The 24625-nt window shown below is 38.7% G+C and overlaps 1 protein-coding gene across 1 annotated transcript in view; it reads left to right on the top strand.

The window, feature by feature from the left end:
• TLL1 (tolloid like 1) overlaps positions 1-24625 on the top strand; it is a 142669-nt gene that overhangs the window by 84842 nt on the left and 33202 nt on the right. The window contains exons 4-10 of the mRNA XM_075860269.1: positions 2475-2555; positions 2694-2846; positions 7662-7779; positions 9949-10127; positions 10291-10396; positions 13052-13176; positions 16335-16450. Coding sequence (XP_075716384.1) covers positions 2475-2555; positions 2694-2846; positions 7662-7779; positions 9949-10127; positions 10291-10396; positions 13052-13176; positions 16335-16450 — 878 coding nt within the window. The remainder of the gene's footprint in view (positions 1-2474; positions 2556-2693; positions 2847-7661; positions 7780-9948; positions 10128-10290; positions 10397-13051; positions 13177-16334; positions 16451-24625) is intronic.

The raw sequence follows: 24625 nt of genomic DNA, 5'->3' as shown, positions 1-24625 counted from the left end.
GTAGCTTATCCTGAAAAGTCAAATGAAACGACGGGTACCCTTTAAATCTATCTAAAAAGGTGATCATTGAATAAAGATTTTGGAAGACTAAAGCAGACATTCGTATTGTGTTGAAGGCTGTGATAAGTGATGCAGGGGTGCCTGCAGATACACTGCAGATTTTAGGAACCAGTCGGAGTATTGCTAACTACAGAAGTCCTCAGATGACACAGTGGTGATGGGAGCTGTTCGAGGTGGTTGTGACCGTGAATAGAGATTTGGTAAGGAATTTGGTGGATTGGAGTAATATGAATGGATTAAAACTAAATATTGGAAAGACAAAAGAGATTGTTGACTTACGTAGGTAACCGGAGGATGTGGTGCCGGTGAGTATTTTAGATCAAGAGCTAGATCGGGTAGCATCTTGTAAATATTTAGGTGTATATCTGGACCTCAAGCTGAATTGGATTGAGCACACAGATAAGGTGTATAGGAAGGCTGTAAGCCGGCTGTATTTCTTGCGGAAATAAGGATCTTTTAATGTGTGCAAACAAAATGTTGTATGATTCAGTGGTCTCAAGCATCGTCTTTTTGCTGTGGCATGCTGGGATGGCAACATCAGGAAAGTAGAGCTGTAAAGGCTTAATAAGGTAATCGGTAGGGCCAGTTCAATAATGGAGGGGTGGGGGCGTGCCAATATTTGAGGAGGTATTAGGGAATAGAACGTTAAAGAAAATTTCATGTTACATGTTTTGTTAGACTAATTCCATTCGTTACATGGTTTTGTGAAGGCAAGGCAAAGCTCCTTTAGTCAATGTTTCTTACAGTTTTGGTGCACTAAGGAAAAGTTTAAACGTTCTTTTATGCCAACTGCGATAGCACTTTGTGGAAAGGGTTATTTATTTAGATGTATGGATTTTCATTGCATTGTGTGTAGTATTGCATGGTGTTTTATGGCCTTACTCACACGACTGGGTTTCAAATCGGTCGTGTAAAATTGCTGTTTTTCACGGAAGGCTCGCACCCGTGCGGGACCTGTTTTCACGGATCCCTCAAAGACTTGAGTCTACTAAGGGATCCGGGAAACTGGGCAAAAATAGGACATGTCCTATTTTTTTTCCGGGCTGTTCACGCGGTCTGTAAAAAAAACAAAAACGGCTGTGAATAGCACCATAGTGATGCATTGAATCAATGGCTGTATTACCTCAAGTGTGCATGCGCAAGTGTACATCTGCCACTCACCACAGCGTACCAGGTGTTTACTTCTGTATTAGTCCAAGACACATAGCGGTCACATGACCGCTATGTCATCGGCGAAGGGGAGGGGCAAAATACATAAACCCAATTCAAAATAATATTCGCAGAACTCATGTTGAAATAAAGTGGCTTTTGACCATAGTCTCTACATAATGGCAAAATCACATGGTTTATGGAAGCAAAGTCTAATCTACATAATTCTGATCTTGTTTTTGGGTCCATTTCAGTGGTTAGAGTAGGTATATCTATCTATTAGCGATGTGTTAACACTAGGCGTGTTTGTTGCATTTTTTAACATGCAGGTTTTTTTTTTTGTTTTTTTGTGTGCTGGTAGTTAATCCTGTCTCCCAATGGGAGTTCATTAACCAAAACAAAAAACGCAACAAAAAGACAGTGTGGACCCAGCCTTAAAGCAAATAAGCAATTAAAAAACCCAGTTGATTTTAGAAGGGGCTGGTAATCTCCTTTTAAGGGGTCCGGTTACTTGTCTTGCTTCTTGGTATTTCCTATTATAGTTTTCGCATTGTCTTTGCAGACCTATAAATCTTATTTTCTGAGTTTCAACCCATTAATTTTTAATAACTAATTGGCCAGAATACAGCTTTAGCATGACCCATTTTTTATTAGGCTTGTAGAGTAATATGTGTTTTTCCTTCATTAGCGTTTTCAGTTGTATCGGAGAAGCTTAGAGCTATTGATTATAATGCGACGTAGGAGAACCTCTGAGATCCTATTACAAGCCACCAGTGCCTCATAGCTGTGCTGTTCTAGTGTGATTTAAAGGATGTGGTTTTGCAGATCCATTTCAAACCCATTGAAGGTTTAAAGAAATATTTTACACTGCATTTTGGGTGTCCTTCTTTTTTTAGATGGCATAATAGCTTCTTGTTGGGAAAAATTCATTACCAGAAGATAAGAGTCAGCGGTATGCAATCTAGATGAAAGCAAAGCGTCTGGCTGCCAATCAATATGGCACGAAAGATGTGAAGGTCACAAGGAGCAGACACTCTTCAGATAATTTGATGATGTCATTGTCGTGACTTGTTTAGGGGGGAAAAAAAAGAGCAAGAGTTCTTGGCTTAGCCTCTGGAAATCAGATTAAAAATGAGTTTAGCTAAGCGAGCTTTCCTTATAAGTCTAGTGTATAGCATTCGTAGTTTGGCAATACTGATGTTCGGTAAGTGACCTCATAGAAACTATACTAACAAAATTTTTTTTGTTTTCTTTTTGTTTTCAAGGTGGCCTTGAAGAGCATGATCTGTCAAAAAAAAGTGGAGTACTCTATCAGCTTATAGACCGGATAAGAAGATTTGGCTTTGGTATTCTAACTATTTATATAAGCCTTTTAAAGCAGCATGATAGTATTTTAAAGCCACATTAATAGTGTCCTACACACTCATTGTTCTAAGCAATTGAGACAGGACTATGGATATAATGGACGTTTCAATTCACTGTAGGTTATGAGCGCACAAATGCAACTGGTGAAAAATCAGATCTGAAACCCTCAAGGAAAAGTGAGAAGAAGAGAATTCCCAGAGCTGCTACATCTCGTACAGAAAGAATATGGCCTGGGGGAGTTATTCCATATGTTATTGGAGGAAACTTTACTGGTAAGATACATCCTTCTTCAAATACTAAAGGATTGTTATTCCTGTCAGAGGCTAAAGCATTGTGAGAGAAAGTTACCCTAGGTTTTAGCATTCAGTCTGATGTAGAAGTAATTTAGATGTGCTAATCTACAGCCTATGAATTGCTAAAACTACGTATTATATTGTAGAATTTAATATTCCCTTAACTAATGTTACTGGTTTCGTGTTTTCTTATAGTCTACTTTTTGTGGGAAAAGAATATCCCTTTCATAACCAAAGCCATTTTTTAATACACTACTAGAATTTGATTTCCTCAATAAATCCTGAACACCTGCTCAACAGACTCTGGTGTGCTAGTAAATATTACTTTTAAAATTGTAGTTTTAATCTCATTGAGATTGCTGCTCACCATTTAAAGTTGGCAGATGCTCTTTGTCTCCATGACAACAGACTACAAACTGACAGTTTGTAGTCTATTGCCATAGTAATGGCGAGGAACATCTTTCAGAATTTTAAAATTCTGTGAGACTTAGTAAAGTGGGAGATTACATTTAAACAAGTTGGGGCTAGTAGAATAGTTTTTAGTTTGGAGCCAAGAAACACATTTGAAATGGCATGCAGCAAATCATAGTGAAACCGAATCCTCATTTCAGTCTGCTGTTTTAATATTTTAAGTGTTTTAAATTAATTTGCTATGCATTTAACCTCAGCCTAACCTTGCATTGAATAGGGTCTTTTTATATATGTGGTATTTTAGGCTTTTATAATTTTGTTTTTGTTATATAGATAACCATTGATTTTAACAATATTCAATATTTGAACTAATCATTTTAGTTTTGTCCCGTCCCCCTCCCTTAACCTCTTGGAGACAGCCAGTTTTGGCCTTGTGGACACAGCCTATTTTCTCAAATCTGATGTGTCACTTTATGTGGTAATAACTTAGGAATGCTTTTACCTATCGAAGCTGTTCTGAGATTGTTTTCTCGTGACACATTATGTGTACTTTATGCCAGCGAAAAAATGTGATAAATTCAATATTTATGAAAAACACCAAAATTGAGTGAAAATTTGCATTTTTCTAAATTTTAAATGTATCTGCTTGTAAGACAGATAGTAATACCACACAAATAGTTACTAGTTTACACTTCTCATATGTCTACTTTATGTTTGCATCATTTTTCGAACGTTCTTTTATTTTTCTAGGATGTTACAAGGCTTAGAACGTCTCACATCTGCCAGAAAATTTCAAAAGGCTATTTTTCAGGGACCAGTTTAGATCTGAAGTGGCTTTGAGGGCCTTATATATTAGAAAGTCCACATAAATCACCCGATTTTAAAAACTGCACCCCTCAAAGTATTCAAAACAGCATTAAAAAAAGTGTCTTCACCTCCACTTTCCTTTAATTCCTGTGAAACGCCTAAAGGGTTAAATTTACAAATTTAATTTTTGTTGACCGAAATTCATCTGTAATAAATTTTTTTTTACTGTAACAGAAGGCTTTACCAGAGAAAGGCAACTCCATATTTATTGCCCAGATTCTGCCGTTTTTAGAAATATCCCACATGTGGCCCTAGCGTGCTAATAGAGTGAAACACTGGCCTCCGAAGCAAAGGAGCACCTAGAGGATTTTCAGGCCCCCTTTCTATTAGAAAATATTTTTGGCATCTGTCAGGTTTGAAAAGGTCTTGTGGTGCCAAAACATAGGGAAAAACCCTCAAAAAGACACCATTTTGGAAACTACACCCCAAGGAATTTATCTAGGGGTACAGTGAGCATTTTGACCCCACAGATTTTTTTCCAGAATTAATTGGAAATAGGCTGTGAAAATTAAAATTGATTTTTTTTTTCCCCATAAAATGTAGTTTTAGCTTAGATTTTTTTAATTTTCACAAGGGCTAAAGGACAAAAAGCGCCCCAATATTTGTAAAGCAATTTCTCCAGAGCACGGCAATACCCCATGTGAGCTCGAATTTTGCTGGAATGGTTCACGGCGCAATGTCACATTTGCAAAGCCCCTGCTGGACCAAATCAGTGGAAACCTCTCAAATGGCGATGCCATATATATGGACGTAAACTGCTGTTTGGGCACACTGTAGGGTTCAGAATAGAGGCAGCGCCATTTGGCTTTTGGAGAGAAGATTTTGCTTTGTAGTTTTTCTCTTTGTGGTATTGCTGGTATTTCAGTTTTATAATGTGGGGGCATATGTAAGCTGGGAGGAATACATCATGGCATAGTAATCGGGTAAATAAATAATATTTCATAGATATGTGGCCGGTGTCACACTGGTAAGTGGTGCCCGATCTTATCCGCTTTTGGAACACTCTGCACGTTTTGCATCGCCATGTTCTGAGAGCCAGAACTTTTTTATTTTTTCTCCACTGGAGCTGTGTGAGGGCTTATTTGTTGCGGGACAATCTGTAGTTTTCATTGGTACCATTTTGGGGTACATGCGTCTTTTTTTGTTTTATCACTTTTTCCATTTTTTGGCAAGCAAGATGATCAAAAACCAGCAATTCTGACAATTTTGCATTTTTTTTTCTTCTAGTGTTCACGGTGGGCTATAAATAAGACTTTACTTTATTCTGTGGGTTGATACGATTACGGCGATACCATATGTATATAGGTTATGTTCTACAGCGTTTGCACAATAAAATCACTTTTTTTTTTTAAATATTTTTTTGTCACCATATTCTGAGAGGCATAACTTCTTTTTTTATTTTTCATTAAAAAAAACTAAGGGCTTGTTTTTGCGGGATGGGTTGTAGTTTTTATTGGTACTGTTTTGGGGTAAATGCAACTTTTTGATCACTTTTTATTCTATATTTTGTGAGGGGTGGTTGCTAAAAAATAGCTATTCTGGCATTGGTTTTTATTTTTATTTTTTTGCGGTGTTCACCTTGCGGGAAAAGGAACATTATAGTTTTACAGTTTGGGTCATTACGGACGCGGTGATACCAAATGTGTGTACTTTTTTTTTTAACGTTTTCGTTTATTTTCCTATAACAATCGCAGCGATGCCGATCGGCTAAAAACCACTAAAATGTTGCGATCGCTTTTGATTGCGGCATCTAAGGGGTTAATGGCAGGGATTGGAGCTAGCTCCGTACCCTGTCAGTACAGCACGGTGTCAGCTGTAACATACAGCTAACACCAGCGGCTGATGTCGCAGGCTCCGCTTCTGAGACTGCGCCATCTTGTTTCTGGGGACAGAAGCCGTTTGGACACCGCCTCCGAGCGGGACTTAACAGGCTTCCATACTTTGCAGACGGGAGGCCATTGTTAGGCCTCCGGTCTGCCGGATCAGTCATCGGAACCTCGCGATTACATCGCTGGGTTCCAAACTGGTGGTAAAACCCCATAGATGCAAGCGCTCGCTTTTGAGTGCTGCATCTTGGGGGTTAATCGGTCGGATCGGAGACTAGCTCCAGTCCTGGCCATGCAGCAGGGTGTCAGCTGCAATATGCAGCCAACGCCAGATGGCGATGGTGCGGGCTCAGCTTCTGAGCCCGCACCATCATCATCGCGTACTATTACGTTGCTTTGCCTTAAGACCTTGGTGACCACAACGTAATAGTGCGTGACGTTTCGCCGAGGGGTTAAATGTTTTTTTTTTTTGTCAAATTGATTGTAGATGCGGATTTAGCATATGCATGTGTGTGGCCAGGATGAAGGTTAAGAGGAAATCTATTCTGGTATCATTAATCCTATAACAGAATCCAGTCTCTTTAAACACGTGGGGAACATTAAACTGCATAGTAATCCACGCTGGAGATCAGGTTTAAGCGACATAATTCTACGCAGAACATTATTTAAAAAATGTGTGTTTATACACACATTTATGAATTTGTATGTAGCAGGATAACTGATATCTATTATTGTGGCTCCCAAAATGCAATGTTCCATTCAGTACCAATTATGGAAGTATTATTCCACACCAAATTTTTCTGATATATGACCCAGTTGTGGTTGTTATCCCAAACAATACTATGGGGGGAATATATTAAGACTGACATTTTATACACCAGTCTTAATAATACATCTGTTGCCTCTTCGTCCAACTTGCTTTGAGGCAACATCCTCTTAACAAATGTGTTGCATCTTTCGGCCGTACATGCGGCTCAACGACTGCGGCCATGCACCATCCGTTCCCACCTTCCCAAAAGACCTAAAATGAAAAAAAAGTATACTCCACCTCAATGCTCCTCTTGTGCGACTTTTTTTTATGCCAGAGAACTGGTATATGAAAGTTAATCAACCCCCCCCAACCCTTTGGGTTCTTGAAATGCCCAGATTAGTAACATCAATAACGCCCCTGAATTGTTTAAAATTGTAATGCGCACACCAGAATGTTTCTACTAGGGCCCTAGTACCGGCCACAGTGGTGCCAACTTGCATATCTTCTAAACGGTAGTGTTTACTAAATTGTAGTGCCAGCACAGTTATAACATTCAGTTGGAATTGCCCATGCCAGTGCACAGTTTTTCATAGTTTTGTGCAAGCTATATAGCAGTGGACATAAAATGATCACATAGCCATAACCATAGAGGAGTACAGCAATGACCTTACAAATGTCCCCGTACAGTGCCAATTTATAATACAACACACATTTCCTCTCCCATGGTCCCGCACTGCTCTCCTCTCACTACCTAATCATTCATTTGGCAGTCACTTGAATATAGCTATTTCTTCTTGTGCCGCTTTCTTCGTTATACACCAATCACGACATAAAATGGCTACAGTTGTTTTTTGCTTTTTCCTCAGCATTGCTGTGGTAATGTAAATTTAATTTAAACTGTAATTTCTGTTTTTCGTTCTCATTCTGCTTTTCTTCTAGGAAGCCAGAGAGCCATGTTCAAGCAGGCCATGAGACACTGGGAAAAGCACACCTGTGTAACCTTCATAGAGCGCACTGATGAGGAAAGCTACATTGTGTTTACATATAGGCCTTGTGGGTAAGGCTGATGACCGGTGTTATAATCTGCGTATTTTTTGTTATTACTGCTTAATATGATCCTCCTTTTTAAAGGGGTTGTCCACGACCAGACAATTGATGACCTATCCACCGGATAGGTCATCAGTATATGATAGGTGGGGTGTCCGACACCCGGACCCCGCACCAATCGGCTTCATCCGGGCGCCGGATGTTTTAAACAGTATGCAGTAGTTGGAGCCGGAAGCAGATGACTCCGGTCAGGGAATAGCGGCATACTGTTCAAAACATCTGGTTCCCGGAGGCAGCCAGAGCAGCTAATCGGTGCGGGGTCCAGGTGTCAGACCTGCACCGATCCTATACTGATGACCTATCCTGTGGATACATCATCAGTTGTCCGGTCGTGAACAACCCCTTTTAACAGTACAATGTAAGCTATACCAAGATTAGATATACATACAGTGTATGTTCTCCTTGAACCAGATGGATACCCCAAGTTCCAAGCCTATACCAATAATCCCTTGCTTTCATTGAATACCATCATATCTCTAGTCCTATCAGGACACTATCTGTGTTACAGGTAGCCCTGTCCTAAATAAAATAGTCAAGGAAGTGGAGAGGTCACTGCCTTTCACCTGATGAGACCACTTATCGCACAAATATTGTGCCTGGCCAGAAGTTTGTTATTACAAGTCCGGTTCAAAAGTGAGGATAGATCTGGAGAATTAACGTAGAAATCTACATATTGTAAAGAAAGTACACCCTAGCTAAGGTGTACTTCTTCCCAGGACACTTGATTTCTAGTCGTAGTAATGTATTTTGTCGTCCAACTCAACAATTTTTGAGTAATTGAATCGGGACGGGAGTTTGGTATTTTCCAGAGAAGAAACCTGCTTGTCTAAATCTCTGCTATTATAACCACTTTAAGTATAGTCTGTTAAAGTTCACATTTCATAAATTATTCATACATTAATATTGTTAATTCAGGGGAAAAGGTTAAGACTGTAGATTAAGAATTCTAAAGCATATAGAAAGTGAAAGCTAAGTTTTCAGATTTTTATTTCAGGGTATGGTACTATAAACACTGAGCACTGATATAAACTCCTCCATAAATAAGTGAAAATCCACATGATTATCTGTAAATTCCAGTAGTGGTTCTACACCTGATAATATTTCTCTAGGAGCTTGAGCAGTAAATCTTAGGTCAGACATAAAGAGATAAGATCTTGATTTAACAAACACTAGCCTTTTCTTTTTGTAAATATTTGGCCACGTGGTTGCTTGAGATGAAGACTTTTTAAGTGAAGAGGCGGCTATTTTATAGTGTTTTAAAGACCAAAAGAGAGTCACGTGCCATCAAAGTTCCACCTGTGAACCATCTGACATAATGACATTGAGTATCTCATAGGTTTGCAACTTCTCCCTTATTTTCTTATCTTCTATGAATACCACTATGTTCTTGACTTAAAGCATTGTTCTCATTAAGTACAGTAAGATCAGTGAGGGTCTAGAAGTTGGGACCCCAACCAGTCCAAGTCCTGGTGCTTTCAAATGTAGGTATCCAATAATTCATTATTTGCAGCCACCAGGAAATTCCAACTGCCAGACCCCCTCCATTCTGATTTTTATGTAATGTCATAAAACCGATTGGAGACTAACCAAAAATCCAATGGCAAAATGTATTTGCTTTCTTTTGTTTGTTTTGTCACGTCAGGGAAACTAAAATAAGACCAGTTTTTGTTGTCATATGAGTGAAGTGGAGGGTTAATAGTTATATGATCTAATCATGTAAAATAACAGGATATAATGTAGGTGTTAAAAGATATTTAAATGAAATATTGACCTAAATATGGAAGGATAGACATGGAAAAAGATGGTTTATACATCATGACCTATTTTTTTATTAACCTCATTGTTTCAAGGTGTGCTGATAATGATAAATAATTAAAAATGGGATTTTAAGTAAAACGTCAATAATTGGCGCAGTGTTCTCAGAATTGTTGTTGCTATGATACGATGGAAATCTGTGAGTGTAACAGATGTGACATGTAATAAATGATTCAAGTGTTTGGTCTATTAATAAACTAAACTCCTTTTTAATCTGAAAGACAGAAGTTCGTAATTGAGTGGAAATCTGTTGGGACTGCCGCTGGGTTTTAAGGTTATGGACTTTTTCTGTTATACTCCACAGGTGCTGTTCTTATGTGGGTCGTAGAGGAAATGGACCTCAAGCAATATCAATAGGCAAAAACTGTGATAAGTTTGGAATTGTAGTTCATGAGTTGGGTCATGTGATAGGCTTTTGGCATGAGCACACTCGACCGGACCGAGATGATCATGTGACCATTATCAGGGAAAATATTCAGCCAGGTAATTCTTTACAAATATTATATCCATGTCAATTTAACACCATACATTGTGGCATAACTCAAGCTTCTTATATACAGGTATGCAACTTTTAGCTTTGCTTTACTGCTTTGCTTATAAATGGCATGAATACATTGTGCGTGTTACATATATTATTATTTCCTAGGCCAGGAATACAACTTTCTGAAAATGGAGCCAGGAGAGGTTAACTCACAGGGAGAGCCATATGATTTTGAGAGCATCATGCATTATGCAAGGAACACCTTCTCAAGGTTGGAACCTCAGGTTATAATTTTTGACTTTTAATTCATTCTATAGTTAAAGATTTTTTTTTTAAATATCATTTTTTTTAGTAACATGGTTAATTTTGAGATGTGGTCAGGAACCACTTACCTAAAGTTTTTTAATGTGTCTGGGATGTGTCAAGATCTAATCAGCCTTCGGTGCTAAAATAGGACTGACCAGGTCTCAGGTCTTGGCCTAAGGCGGCAAAGGAGCAAATGTGATTTGTTCAATAGTTCACAACTGTTTTTGTTCCGACAACAGCAAAAATCCTCTTTTCCCTTACATTTATATATTGAACCTTCACTATCAAATGTCTTAAGTGTTGTTGTTTTTTTTGTTTTTTTAAGCAGTCATTTTATAATTAGGTTGATTTCAAACGGACTCTTTTAAAAACGGTGATTGTATTATATGGTTCTCTTAGCCAATACAGTACTATCAGAAGCAGTATGTGCATAACGGAGCTTAGGTGATCGTTCAAGAGCACACAGGAGCCTATTGAGATCAAGCCGTCAGACAAGCTATCTGAAGGATTTGTCACTAAACGGCGGTCTGCATGCTGCTATGTACTTAAGTACATGTAGACTGCAGAAGTTAAAACGGAGCAAACGTTTTAATCACAACCAATTGCAAACTTTTTTTTTTTTTTTATTTAAAAGTTTGACAAACTTCTGACATGTCATAGTGGCATGTCAGAAGTTTTGATTGGTGGGGGTCCGAGCACTGAGACCCCCACCAATCGCTAAAACAAAGCCGCAAAAGTGCTTGTGTGAGTGCTGAGTCGCTTTGTTTCTGTTCGGGTTTCTCCGAAAAGCCGATGTATCGGAGTACGGGCTCATAGACTTTCTACTATTGAGCCCGTACTCCGATACATTGATTTCCACTTCGACATGTCAGAAGTTTGTCAAACGTTTAGTTTCACTTTAAGGTACGTTCACACGGCTTCTGTATGAAGCCGAAAAATCCTATATTCTTTATGAAATGGTCAAAATCTGCCTCAGCCAGAAGTGTTTTCAAAGCATACTTCGGAGCGTAATGTGACCGTTTTGCACTCTGAAATACGCCTACAAAAATTCGATGTGAACATACCCTTAAATCTCCTGCACGTTAATGTTTTTTGTTTGTTTTTATTTTAGTCTAAATTACAAGTCCTCTATGAGATCTGGCATTTGTTATGTATTATGCAATGCGCTATGTGTTATGTATGTTAAATGCTGAGATATGTCCTCACAGTTCCTTTTTTTAGGTGTACAAACACGAGTGGGAAATTTGTTATGAAGATTGTTATAAATAGATATATCTAGGCAGTGTTATAAAGGGCAGAACGGGCTTCTAATATTAGATTCCATGTAGAATTACCTTTTTCTAGCTAATTTTATGTGCAGTAATCAGATTTTTATTGTAGTTTGAAAATCAAAATGGGCAATGAGCAAGAATTTTTCTTAACACAATAAATTGATATCTTCTAGATGTCAAATAAATGTTAAAGTCTATACTTCGACGACATAGTTAAAGGGGTTGGCTGCTTTGGATAATCCGTCTTTGTTAGAGGGGTTCCCCGATCATAAACTGCTGAGACCCCTAGTAATCTGCTGTAATCTATGTGGGGAATTCCTCACAGCGGAATTTAAGAATTAGGGTATGTTTACACAGTTTATTTTCAGCCGTTTTTCGGGCCGTAAATGCCCCGAAAATGGCTAAAAATACGGAGGGTGTACGCCTCCAAACATTGATTTCAATGGGAAAAACTACGTTATGTTCCGACGGGCGTTTTTTTTTTTAGGTGGGTGTTTCTATAAAGTGTTTAACCCCGTTAAAAGAAATGCATGTCACTTCTTGAGCCGTTTTTCATTAGGGCCAATAGAAAAACAACCCGCAAAAAACGCTTGATTCTTAAAAAGCGGCTGAAAATCAAAGGCTGTTTTCCCTTGAAAACAGCTCCGTATTTTACAGACTTTTTTTGTTTGCCGTGTGAACATACCCTTACAGTTCTCATTGAAATAAATGGATTTTCCATTCATCGCTCTACCAAGTCCCCCAGAGTGATAGAAACTCTTTACAGCCTGTCTAAGCCCTGTCTAATAGAAGAGGGAGCTAACCTGTCTCTATTAACTCAAAGTGTCCTAATGTATTTTAAACGTAGTTCCCTTAACTGGACAACCTCTTAATCATTACATCTGAGCATCCATATGTAATGTTAGCTCATTACAGAAAAGCGTTGGGACACCACCATAAACATTAGGTAGTCGCCAGTTCCCGCCAAAATCAGTGGATTGGCCAACTTTCTTCTAATGTCTATGGGCATTTTGTACCAAAGACTAATACTTGTTGACAGAGAGCAGTGCATTGTGGGAGGTTGGGTCACATGACCATTTCCGAAGTGCAGGAAAAGTGCATACAAATTCCAAAAAGGAATCGGAAGAATTTCTACTTTTTATTTTAGGGAAATGGAGGCAAAAATATTCAGGCATATATTAAAAATCCGTACAAGTTAAACAACGTATTTATAACGTTCTGGAATAATGTAGAGATTGTATGTAAAACGGGAGTTTTCTTAATTTGAGAACCTATATCTTTTGTCTAAGAAGGAGTGCCGGAAGTGTAATAGAACTGATGATTCTTTTTGTGTGTTTATCATATTTTAGGGGTATGTTTTTGGATACAATTCTTCCCTCCCGAGATGAAAATGGTTTGCGACCTTCTATTGGACAGCGCACAAGACTCAGTGCAGGAGATATTGCACAGGCAAGAAAGCTGTATAGATGTCCAGGTACAAAACTGAATGACAAACATGTATTATTCAGCAGGTTCCATGCTTCCAGAGTGCAAAGGTCAATGAATGTGAATTGGTTACATGCAAAAAGGTTCAAGCACCGTCATCCAAACCTGCATGTCTTAAACAGTGCAGCCTTTGCTAGCATTTCACTTATCGTCTTTCTTGATTTTACCATTGTATAATGGCAACAGGATTCTATTTGCAAGATCGATTTATCTAAATTCATAACTGTATTTCAGTAAAAATAAAATCCACCCAGTACGGTCATTTTGGGGTTTCTCCAAAACAAATACAATGACCAAACATTACTCTGTTTCAAGTAAATACAGTAACCAAGTATTATATGCACACAAAGCTTACCAAACAGAATATGAGCCATGTTCTTAGATGAGATGCAACATGTTTCTTACTGGATGGGGTCATTTATTATACTAAAGGCATGGTGACTATTATTATTATTGTATTTTTGCAGTGATGGATTTGCAGCTATTGATATAGTTTTAGAATATATGCATATAGCATGTAGATATTAAAGAGGCTCGGTCACCACATTATAAGTGGCCTATCTTGTACATAATATGATCGGCGCTATAATGTAGAGAACAGTGTTTTTTATTTAGAAAAATAATCATTTTTGATGGAGTTATGACATATTTTAGCTTTATGCTAATGAGTTTCTTAATGGACAACTGGGCGTGTTTTACTTTTTGACCAAATGGGCGTTGTGGGGAGAAGTGCATGATGCTGACTAATCAGTGACCAATCAGCGTTATACACATCTCTCCATTCATTTACACAGCACATAGCGATACAGCTATATCACTATGTGCACACACACACACACACACACACACACACACACACACACACACGTTACTGCAGTGTCCTGACAGTGAATATACATTACCTCCAGCCAGGACGTGATGTCTATTCAGAATCCTGACGCATCTGTAGCGTCTGTGTGAGATTTACAGCACAGGAAGCGTAATCTCGCGAGATTACGATGTAACCGGTCATTTAAAACGAGATTACGCTTGCCTTGCTGTAAATCTCACAGAAACGTTAGCGAAGTGTTAGGATTCAAAATACACATCACGTCCTGGCTGGAGGTAATGTATATTCATTGTCCGGACACTGCAGTAACGTTAGTGCGTTTATGTGGCTGCACATAGTGATATAGCTATATCGCTATGTGCTGTGTAAATGAATGGGAAGAAGTGTGTGAAGCTGATTGGTCAGTGTCATACACTTCACTTCACAATGCCCGCTTGGTCAAAAAATAAAACACGCCCAGTTGTCAATTAAGAAAGTCATTAGCATAAATCTAAAATAGGTCCTAACTCCTTAAAAATTTATTGTTTTTCTAAATAAAAAACACTGCTGTAATCTACATTACAGCGCCGATCACATTATGTAGAAGATAGGCCACTTATAATGTGGTGACAGAGCCTCTTTAAGGCTGTGTTCACATCACCGTCTGTGTTCTGCTCAGGGGTTCAGTCGACTGCGCTATTTGTTCCGTCAAGAACGGAACCCCGTCACAACGGTGACAGACGGAAACCATTAGCTAGGTTTCCGTCACCATTGATATCAATGGTGAGGGAAACTGAAGCTTAGGTTTCCATTTGCCTTTCCGTTGAGTGGTTAACCCGACGGAAACCTCAGATGGAACCCCTCAACGGAAGGGTAACGGTGAAGTGAACAGAACCTTATATAGATGTAAAATTAATGTTTTCAAATTTCAGTATTATGTAGCAGAAACTTTTACGCAGTGCGGTAAAAATGGGCACGCAATTTATACAACAAAAATGACTAGGCATTACCAAAAACTGTCAAAACAGACTGCACAAATGGGGCGAAGTTCCCACGTAGCGTAAATACTGCAGATTTTACCGCAATGGATTTTGTTACAAAAAATCCGCAGCATAATACAGTAGCAGCAGAATGCATATGCTGAGCGTAAAAAACGCTCAAATTAACTTGCAGTGAGTTTTTTTTTCCATTTGAAGCATGTAAATTGTATTTGGGTAATTGCTGCTGGGGAGCTAAAACCCACAGCAAATAGCAGAGGTTGCATTTTTTTATGGCGGAATCGCAGCTTTTCCTCTGCAAAAAAAAGCAACTGAAAAAAATATCTTATACTTCTTATTCTTCATCCAGGCCAGCCTCCTGGGATGGTGTTTCATCCCATGTGACCGCTTCTGCGGTCACATGGGATGAAACGTCTTCCCAGGAGGACGGCGGAGGGATGCATTGCTATGTCTACTTAAGTATGGAAACTTGTTTTTTGTTTGTTTTTGGGGGTTTTTATGCGCAGTTTTCCGCAGCGGACGTTCTGGCCCAAAAACTGCACCACAATTTGTTGCGGTTTTTTCGGACAGAATTCCCTGAGGTGCATGGGGTAGATACGCTGTGTGCGTTTCACACAGGGCGGATACGCTGCATAACAGCCAAAAAGAAAGGTTCTTTACAAAGAAGGGAAGATTTAAAAATAAAGATGATCTTTAGACAATGCCAAATAGGCTGACACCCAGATGACATCTGTTCAAGCCCTACAGAGTGAAAAAAAATAAAATTGAAAAGCATCGGAAGGGTGGTGTCTAGAATAAAGGAATGTTTTTTGGGGTCCGAATCAGAGCCGTAAATTAAATTCTGTAGGAAATGAGGAGCTACTAAAATGACTGGCAAAGAAAGATCAAATTGACTGCTACGTTCAGGATAACTTTTGGTTATTTTTTTTTATTATTATTTTTGGTACCTGTAAAGAATATAGTTCTACGTGTAAATGGGCAATGACTGGTAGCTCACGTTCCCAATACTAAACTTCAAGAGCTGGATGTTAGTTTATTAAATTCTCTCAATTCTTTTTGTAGCCTTTTATACCATTTATAAATGCCTAGATGAACTTGTCACATAAATGATATGCTTACTTTGGCTAGAACAGAAGGGTGGATCGTGTTACCAGCAATCTACACCTAGGCCAGAAATACCGAATGTGCTGTGAGAATGCTGATGCTTTACACTTTCAATCCTTTTTACTGCTTTTCTTTTCTTTGGCAGATAATTTTGTATTCTAAAGATGCTTCAATGTTTTATGATTAGTTTACATCTGCTTTGATAAATATAATGACTAGGATTGGTGTATTTTTCAGCATGTGGAGAAACATTACAAGATTCTACAGGCAATTTTTCATCTCCTGGATTTCCAAATGGCTATCCTTCTTATACCCATTGCATATGGAGAATTTCTGTGACCCCAGGGGAAAAGGTAAAGGGTGGTTCTTCCTTATTTTTTTTTTTTTTTTAATAGAACATATTCATTTTATTAAAGTGAAATACATCGCCCATCATACCCCCAAAATTCTACTATCTGTTCCTTGCCTGTGGGTCTTTAGTAGCCTGCAATCCTACTACGGTCAGCAGACAGTCTTTTCTCGTGCAGGTTTCCATGTGAGTTATGACAACTGTTGCCACAAGATGTGAGCTCTCTAGCAGGCCACGAGAGAGGGCTACAAAAAGACCCTTGAGAGCTCGGTACCGGTGTGTAATGAGTAAGGGAAACTGTAGAAGCTCTGTCACTAGGTAATATAAGTCAAACTGGTTGAATGACCTGAATAACGTCTCTACAATTCCAGAGCGTTTTTTTTTTCTTTTCTCCTAACCCCCCCCCCCCTCCCCTCCCACCCGTTCCGAAGATATGGTCCAAAGTTGTGTTGGCTCCCTAAAATGCTAATTTGCTGTAGTTAGCCAATGGGGTGTAGCATAGAGGCAGGCAACACAACAGTGGACCATATCTCTGGAACAGTGGGGGGGGGGGAGGGGGGTCCAGGGAAAGAAAAAAAACAACCCAGCGCTAGAATCAGAGAGACGGCACTATTCAGTTCATTAAACAGGTTCAAATAATATAACCTAGTGGCAGGTCTTCTTAAAGGATGGACTAGTGCCTCCAATCTGGGAAAAAAAAAATGCTTTTTGTTTCTTTTCTTTATAACACCAGTGGTGTGTGCAAAAAGTCACCATGTAAATCCTGAGTAGTAGTTGGGAACAGTGTACATGTGAAAAGCACAAATAATGTTGTGCAAAACCATGTCATGATCAAGTAGTAAAAATGCTTTTAGTTCTGTAACAAATTTGAGGTTGTGTGTCTATGGACAAATCTCGAGCAATGGTTATCAGGTCAGCTTTCCTTATCTCCATTTTACTCCATGGTGTGCTTTTCATTGCCTGCAAAACATAAGTATCAGGCTCCTTTAGCCTTGGTGTGGTTTTATTCTTTGTTTTATCTTTATCTCTTTACCAGTCATGCCATAGTATCCTATTCTCAACCCTGATATTTAAGGCATATCCACAGGACATGGCATAAATGCCTAAGGCTACATTCACACGATAGTGAAAAAAAAATGGGCATTAAAAACTGATCAACTGTCATTTGCATCCGTGCGTCTCAATTTTCATGCATTTCCTGTCCATCTCTCCGTTTTTAATGGCAGTTTGTCATCCGTTTTTCATGGCCGTTTAAAAAAAAAAACAGATGAATTTAATTTGTCAGTGCCCACATATGTGACAGTGCCCACATATGTGACAGTGCCCACATATGTGACAGTAGATGGCGCCACTGTAGCTCCCTGTAGGAGCGGAATTCCTCTGGCTGGGGATTCCGCTCCTAGACAGAGCCCCTGACCTCTTTTTCCATATATGGACAGTGACGTCAGGGACTCCCTCTAAGCGGAATCCACTGCCAGAGCGTCGGCACCGCTCTGACCAGGGATTCCGTTCCAGGAGTAGTCCCTGACGTTGCGGATAGTGACGCCGGGGGCTTCTCCAGGAGCAATTTCCCTAGCGAGAGTGGGATCTGGCTGATTATTCCACTCCTACAGGAAACTACAGTGGTGCGATCTACATGGGGGGCGGTCAGAGAGAGACCCTGATGTCACATATGTGGACAGTGACGTCAAGGGCTTTCCCAAAACAAGAGTCCCTGGCCAGAGATCTTGCGATGCTCTGGCCAGGGACTCCATTGTTGAAAGCCTGACATCACTGTCCATATATGGACAATAATGTCAACGGCTTCCCCGTTCAAAGTAGCGCTCATTATTCACGGGCCATTAAAAAAAAAAAACGGCCGTGTGAAAGCCTAATAGATGCCGGTACCAGATCTGGGAACTAGAATAAAGATTGGGAGCCAGGCCAACGTCCGTGTTTAACCTCACAAATACTCTTCTGGATCAATGGGAAAAAATACACACTCACTCGCTCGCTCGCTCACTCACTCACTCTTTTAGCTGCAAAGTTGGGACCAACTCTATATTAATGCCTATGGATTTAGAATGGGATGTTAAAAAAAGCTACTGCCTGGGGATGCGCTAGAGAAGAAGCTGCGCATTGAAAGTGCTGCTTCTACAGCTTGTCTGTGATATATTCACCATCCATAACATGTTTATAATATGTCACTGAAATTACAGCTGTTTAACCCTTTCCCGACCTATAACGAAAAGGAATGTCATGATCGGGTATTGGTTCGCGCACCAGGACGTCCATTTTCGTTACTATTTCAAACTGTCACTCTGTGTATACACAGAGCGACAAGACCGCGCTGCCAGCTATCTCAGACAGCGGACACAACAGTCTGGCCGGTCAGCGGATCATCGCCGTTGCTTTCGGCAATTAACCCCTTAAATGCGTCGACCGATTGCAATCGATAGCATATCTGCAGCCCCCACGAAGTGATTGTAGTGGTGCTTGTTGTGGCAATCGGAGGCCAGACAATGACCTCCGGGTTGCCATGTACGGAAGCCTATGAGGAGCAGCCGGAGGAAAAAAATGAACACGTTTAAAAAAAAAAGTACACATTTGGTATCACAGAGTTCGTAACGACCCAAACTATAAAACTTTAATATTATTTTTCCCACACGATGCACACCCCAAAAAAAACGACGCCAGAATCCCTATTTCTTTGGTCACCACCCCTCTCAAAATAAAGAATAAAAACTGATCAAAAAGTCGCATGTACCTGAAAATAGTACCAATAAAAACTACAATCCGTCCTGCAAAAATGAAGCCCTTACACTGCTTTTTTTACTAAAAAATAAAAAAGGTATGGCTCTCAGAATATGGTGACACAGCATTTTTATTTTTTAAATAAGTCATTTTATTGTGCTAACGCTGCAAAACATTAAAAAACCTATATACATATGGTATCGCCATAATCGTACCGACCCGCAGAATAAAGTAACAATGTCATTTATAGTGTACAGTGATCGCCGCAATAAAATAATAAACTAAAAAACATTGTCAGAATTCCTGGTTTTTGGTCAGAATTGCAAAAAAATGTAATAAAAAGTGATCAAAAAATCGTGGTACCAATGAAAACTACAGATAGTCCAGCAACAAATAAGCCGAGTGCAGTGTGTTCCAAAAGCGTATAAGATTGAGCGCCATTTATCCGTGCGACAGCGGCCACCTATCTATGAATTATTTATTTACCGCATTATTATACCCTCTTATTATGCCCTGATGTACTCTGCCCAGCCTACATATGCCCCCACATTATAAACTGAAATACCACCAATACCACAAACAGATCTACTACCAAGCAAAATCTATGCTCCAAAAGCGAAATGGCGCTCCCTCCCTTCGGAGCCCTGCAGCGTGCCCAAACAGCAGTTTGCGCCCACATATATGGCATCGCCATACCCGGGAGAACCCACTTAACGTTTTATGAGGTATTTGTCTTCAGTAGCACAAACTGCGCACAACGTATTATGCACTAAAATGGCATGTCACTGTAAAACTGCAATATTCACTTTGAACCATCCGCTGTTCATTAACCCCTTTGCTCACTATGACTTAATAGCACGTCATGGTGCGGGGGTTGATGTATGGAGCTGGCTCACGTGCTGAGCCTGCTCTATACACTGCGGGTGTCAGCTGTGTATTACAGCTGACACCCGGGACTAACGGACAGGTACAGCGATCGCGCTGTTACAGAAGCCTGTAAAAATAACAATATACTGCAATACATTAGTATTGCAGTGTATTGTACCAGCGATCCAATGATCGCTGGATCAAGTACTCTAAGGGGACTAATAAAATGTGTAGAAGAATTAATGTTGTTAGTAGTGAGAAAAAAAATATTTAAAAGTTAAAAAAAAAAACTTTTCCCATTTTTCTTCTAAAGTAATATAAAAAAATTAACAAAATTGGTATCGCTACGTCCGTAAAAGTCCAAACTATTACGATATACCATTATTTAATTCCCACGGTGAACACCGTAAAAAAAAAAAAATCACTATTTTTGGCACCTTAGCTCTCCAAAAAAAAGTTAATACAACTTTTTAATCCCTTTTTATGTACCAAAAAATTGTACCAATAAAAACTACAGCTCGTCCCTCAAAAAATAAGACCTCCCACCGCTCAATTAACCGAAAAATAAAAAATTTACAGCTCTCAGACTGTGTTGAAACAAAACATTTTTTACTTTAACCAATAGATTTCTTTGTAAAAGTTGTAAAATATAAAAAAAAACTATATAAATTTGGTATTACCGTAATTGTATCGAGCCGCAGAATAAAGTTTTCGTTTTTATCGCACGGCGAAAGCTGTAAAAACTAAACCCCAAAAAAATGGAATTTAATTTTTTTTTCAATTTCCCAGTACATTTTATGGTACTATAAATGTGTCAATAGAAGCTACAGATCCTCCCGCAAGAAATAAGCCCTCACACCACTCTACTGACGTGGTTATGGCTCTTGGAAGGCGGGGAGGGAAAAACTAAAATAAGAAAGCAAAAAATGGATTCCTCCTGTAAGGGTTAATTCATTTCTAATGAAAAAAAACGTATGACCACATATGGGGTATTGCTTTATAAAAAAAATGCAACATTTTTTTCTCCTTTTTATCCCTTGTGAAAATGAGAAAATGCAACATTTTAGTGGAAAATTTTTTGATATTGATATTTCGTGGCCTAATTCTAATAAATTCTGCAAAAGACCCGTGGGGTCTAAATGCTCACTATACCCCTAGAAAAATTCCTTGAGGGTTTTTCCAAAATGGGGTCACTTTTTGGGGGTTTCCACGGTTTTGGTACCTCCAGTGCATTGCAAACGCGACATGGCACCGAAAACCAATCCAGCAAAATCCGTGCTCCAAAATTCAAATGGCACTCCTTCCCTTCTGAGCTCTGCCATTGGTCCGATCAGCAGTTTATTACCACATATGGAGTATTGCCGTAATCGGGAGAAATTGCTTTATAAATGTTGTGGTTCTTTTTTTTTTTTTTCCTTTTATTCCTTGTAAAAATTAAAAATGTCTCTGAAAAAAAGTCGATTTTCATTTTCACAGTCTAATTCCAAAACATTTAGCGAAAAACATGTGTGGTCAAAATGCTAACTATACTCCTAGATAAATTCCTTGAGAGGTGTAGTTTCCAAAATGGGGTAACTTTTGGGGTGTTTCCACTGTTTTGGTCCCTCCAGCAAAATCAGAAATCCAAAATCCAAATGGCGCTCCTTTGATTCTGAGGCCTGTGTATCAGTCCAGTAGCACACTAGGGCCACATGTGGGATATTTCTAAAAACTTCAGAATCTGGGCAATAAAATATTGAATTGCATTTCTCGGGTAAAACCTTCTGTGGTACAAAATTTTTTTTATTCGAAATGAATTTCGGCAAAAAAAATATTTTTTTTTAATTTTCACCTGTACTTTGCTTTAATTCCTGTGAAACGCCTAAAATGCTGATTCGAGGGGTGCAGTTTTCAAAATGAGGTGATTTATGTGGACTTTCTAATATATAAAACCCTCAAAGCCACTTCAGAACTGATCTGGACCCTGTAAAATTAGTCTTTTGAAATTTTCTTTAAAATATGAGAAATTGCTGCTAAAGTTCTAAGCCTTGTAACGTCCTAGAAAAATAAAAGGACGTTCAAAAAACTATTCAAACCTAATGTAGACACATGGGAAATGTTAACTAGTTAATATTTTGGGTGGTATTACTATCTGTTTTACAAACCGATACGTTTAAATTTAGAAAAATGATAATTTTTGCAGATTTTCTCTAAATTGTTTTTTTTCAGAAATAAATACAGAATTTATTGACCAAATTTTTTCACTAACATAAAATACAAGGTGTCACAAGAAAACAATCTCAGAATCGCTTGGATAGGTAAAAGCATTCCGAAGTTATTACCACATAAAGTAACACATTTGAAAAAAATCGGCTGTGTCCTGAAGGCCAAATCAGGCTGGGTTAATAAGATTTTTGGGAAAAGAAATGTAATAAACCATGTTAGACCAATGTAAGTTCCTGACCATTTAACTGTTTAGATGCCGTGGTCAATAGCGACCACTCATCTAAGCCATGAGCCCAGCGATTGCGGGGTGCTGATTGATCTCACTGCAGGCCCCCAGGTCTGCCATCTTTCTGCTCCTATCAGGTGGAGTTGGTAAATAGCACAGTCAAATGATTGCTTGTTCAATTCTTCTAAGAGAACTATATGTATATATAAAAAAAAAAAAAAAAAAAAAAGCCAACATTTTTCATGTGCAAAAAAGTATTTCAAGTAAAAAATAAATAAAAATAAAATCCTCTCCACCCATTTTTTCCAGGACCGGCCTATTTTGAGCCTTCAGGACCAGACACCGTTTAGTCCTTTTTAGCACGTGTTAGTTAATTGGCTATAACTTTTTTATTTGTTGGGCTAACGACGTGATTTTTGCGTCGTTTTTTTTGTAGACCATGCAGGTTTCTTTTTTTTAATCGTTTTTATACAGATCCTTTTTGCTATTTTAGAATTTTTATTTATAAAGTTTGAAAATAATAGTGAAAAAAATAAGCTTTTTTACGTTTCAACAATTTTTTTTTTGGTAATAACATAGTTTTACCCTAAAATAGACCTTTTATTTGTGATCGTCAATGTCTACCGTAAATTTTAATATATTACATGTCTATATTAGGGTAATTGGGTCAACGCTAGCGTTACAACAATGATTGGCGGGGGGAAACGTTTTTTTTTTTTTTTGGTGTGTGTATTTTGTGTATTTATTAATTTTTTTTGCACTTTACTTTACTTTTATTTTTTCTTTTACACCATATTTTTCCACTGTAACTGGAGCTGCACAGCAGCCCCAGTTACAGGGGAAATCAGCACCCTCATAGTGACGATTGTCACTAATAGGGCTGTGCTGGGTCTACTAAGACCCAGCAGCAGTCTGTATGTAACGGCACCCGGCGATCATGTGACCAGTCACATGAACACGGAGAGGAATAGAGACAGCGGCGCGGCCGCTGCCTCTATTCCTATACACAGGGTTCATTGAGCGCTGTGTACAAGTGATCAGAGGAGACAGAAGCAGCTTCTATCCTCTCCTCAGGGTCCCCGGCAGTCACTGACAGCCGGAGACCCGACATTCAGCTGCTCGGGCAGCAAGTTAAAACCCAAGCCGTAAAAAGTCTATGGCTCGGGTTTTGGACCCTGACCGCTGGCAGTAAAAACACAGCCAGCGGTCGGGAACCAGATAATGTATTGTAAAAAATAAAAAAAAGTTAACATAATTGGTTTTGACGTAGTAGATAATGAAAAAAAAAATTAGGATTATGGCATTGCCAAATTTATATTATTGACCCACAGAATAAAGGAAGATGTCGTTTTTACCGCATGGTGAACGCCAAAACAACGAAAGCCAAAAAACAATAGAGGAAATTTATTTTTATTTTTGTTACCAATTCTACCTAAATCCTACTTTTTTTTTAATTTTTTTAACTTTCCCAGTATATTTTACATGGTACTTTAAATTGTGACAATAAAAACTACATTTCGACTTGCAAAAAAACAAGCCCATGTAGCTATGTCGATGGAAAAATTAAAAAAATTACGGCTTTTGGAACGCGGGCAGGGAAAAATGAAAAATGGCTGTGGTGTCAAGGGGTTAAGTTAAAAATCTTGATCTCTGAGACCACTCAATTGTGTTTATGTACTGGTCTTACTGTCATGATGCACAGTAGACCCTGGCTTGCGATTTTCCTGGATTATTCACATTTCGAAGAATAAACAGAGAGTATTTTTAAAGATTCGCCCGATTTTGCTGACGGCAATTGCCACACATTCTTGTATGATTCTAATATTTCTTAGCTGCTGATATAGCTGTTTACTGTACCTCCGACAAGACATCTCATATATTCTTAAAATAACTTGCCGAGAAATTGCTCTGTCAAGGTTAATGAGATGCATGACAAATGATATTAATTAAAGCTATAGTGCGCTAGCAGAATTTGCTTATGTGGCCACTTTTGTGCCAACTAATCTGACAAACATTGGCCGAATATTTACTATAGAGACTTGTAGCAATATCATATTTTGAATTACTTTTCTACAGCAGTGAATAACGCTACAAAAATTAATGGAGCATGATTAGATGTGCTTTATCCTTTTTATTGAAATGAGTGGT

Source organism: Rhinoderma darwinii, chromosome 1 (assembly GCF_050947455.1).
Source record: "Rhinoderma darwinii isolate aRhiDar2 chromosome 1, aRhiDar2.hap1, whole genome shotgun sequence".
Taxonomy (NCBI): Eukaryota; Metazoa; Chordata; class Amphibia; order Anura; family Rhinodermatidae; genus Rhinoderma; species Rhinoderma darwinii.
This window is presented reverse-complemented; position numbering and strand designations above follow the sequence as displayed.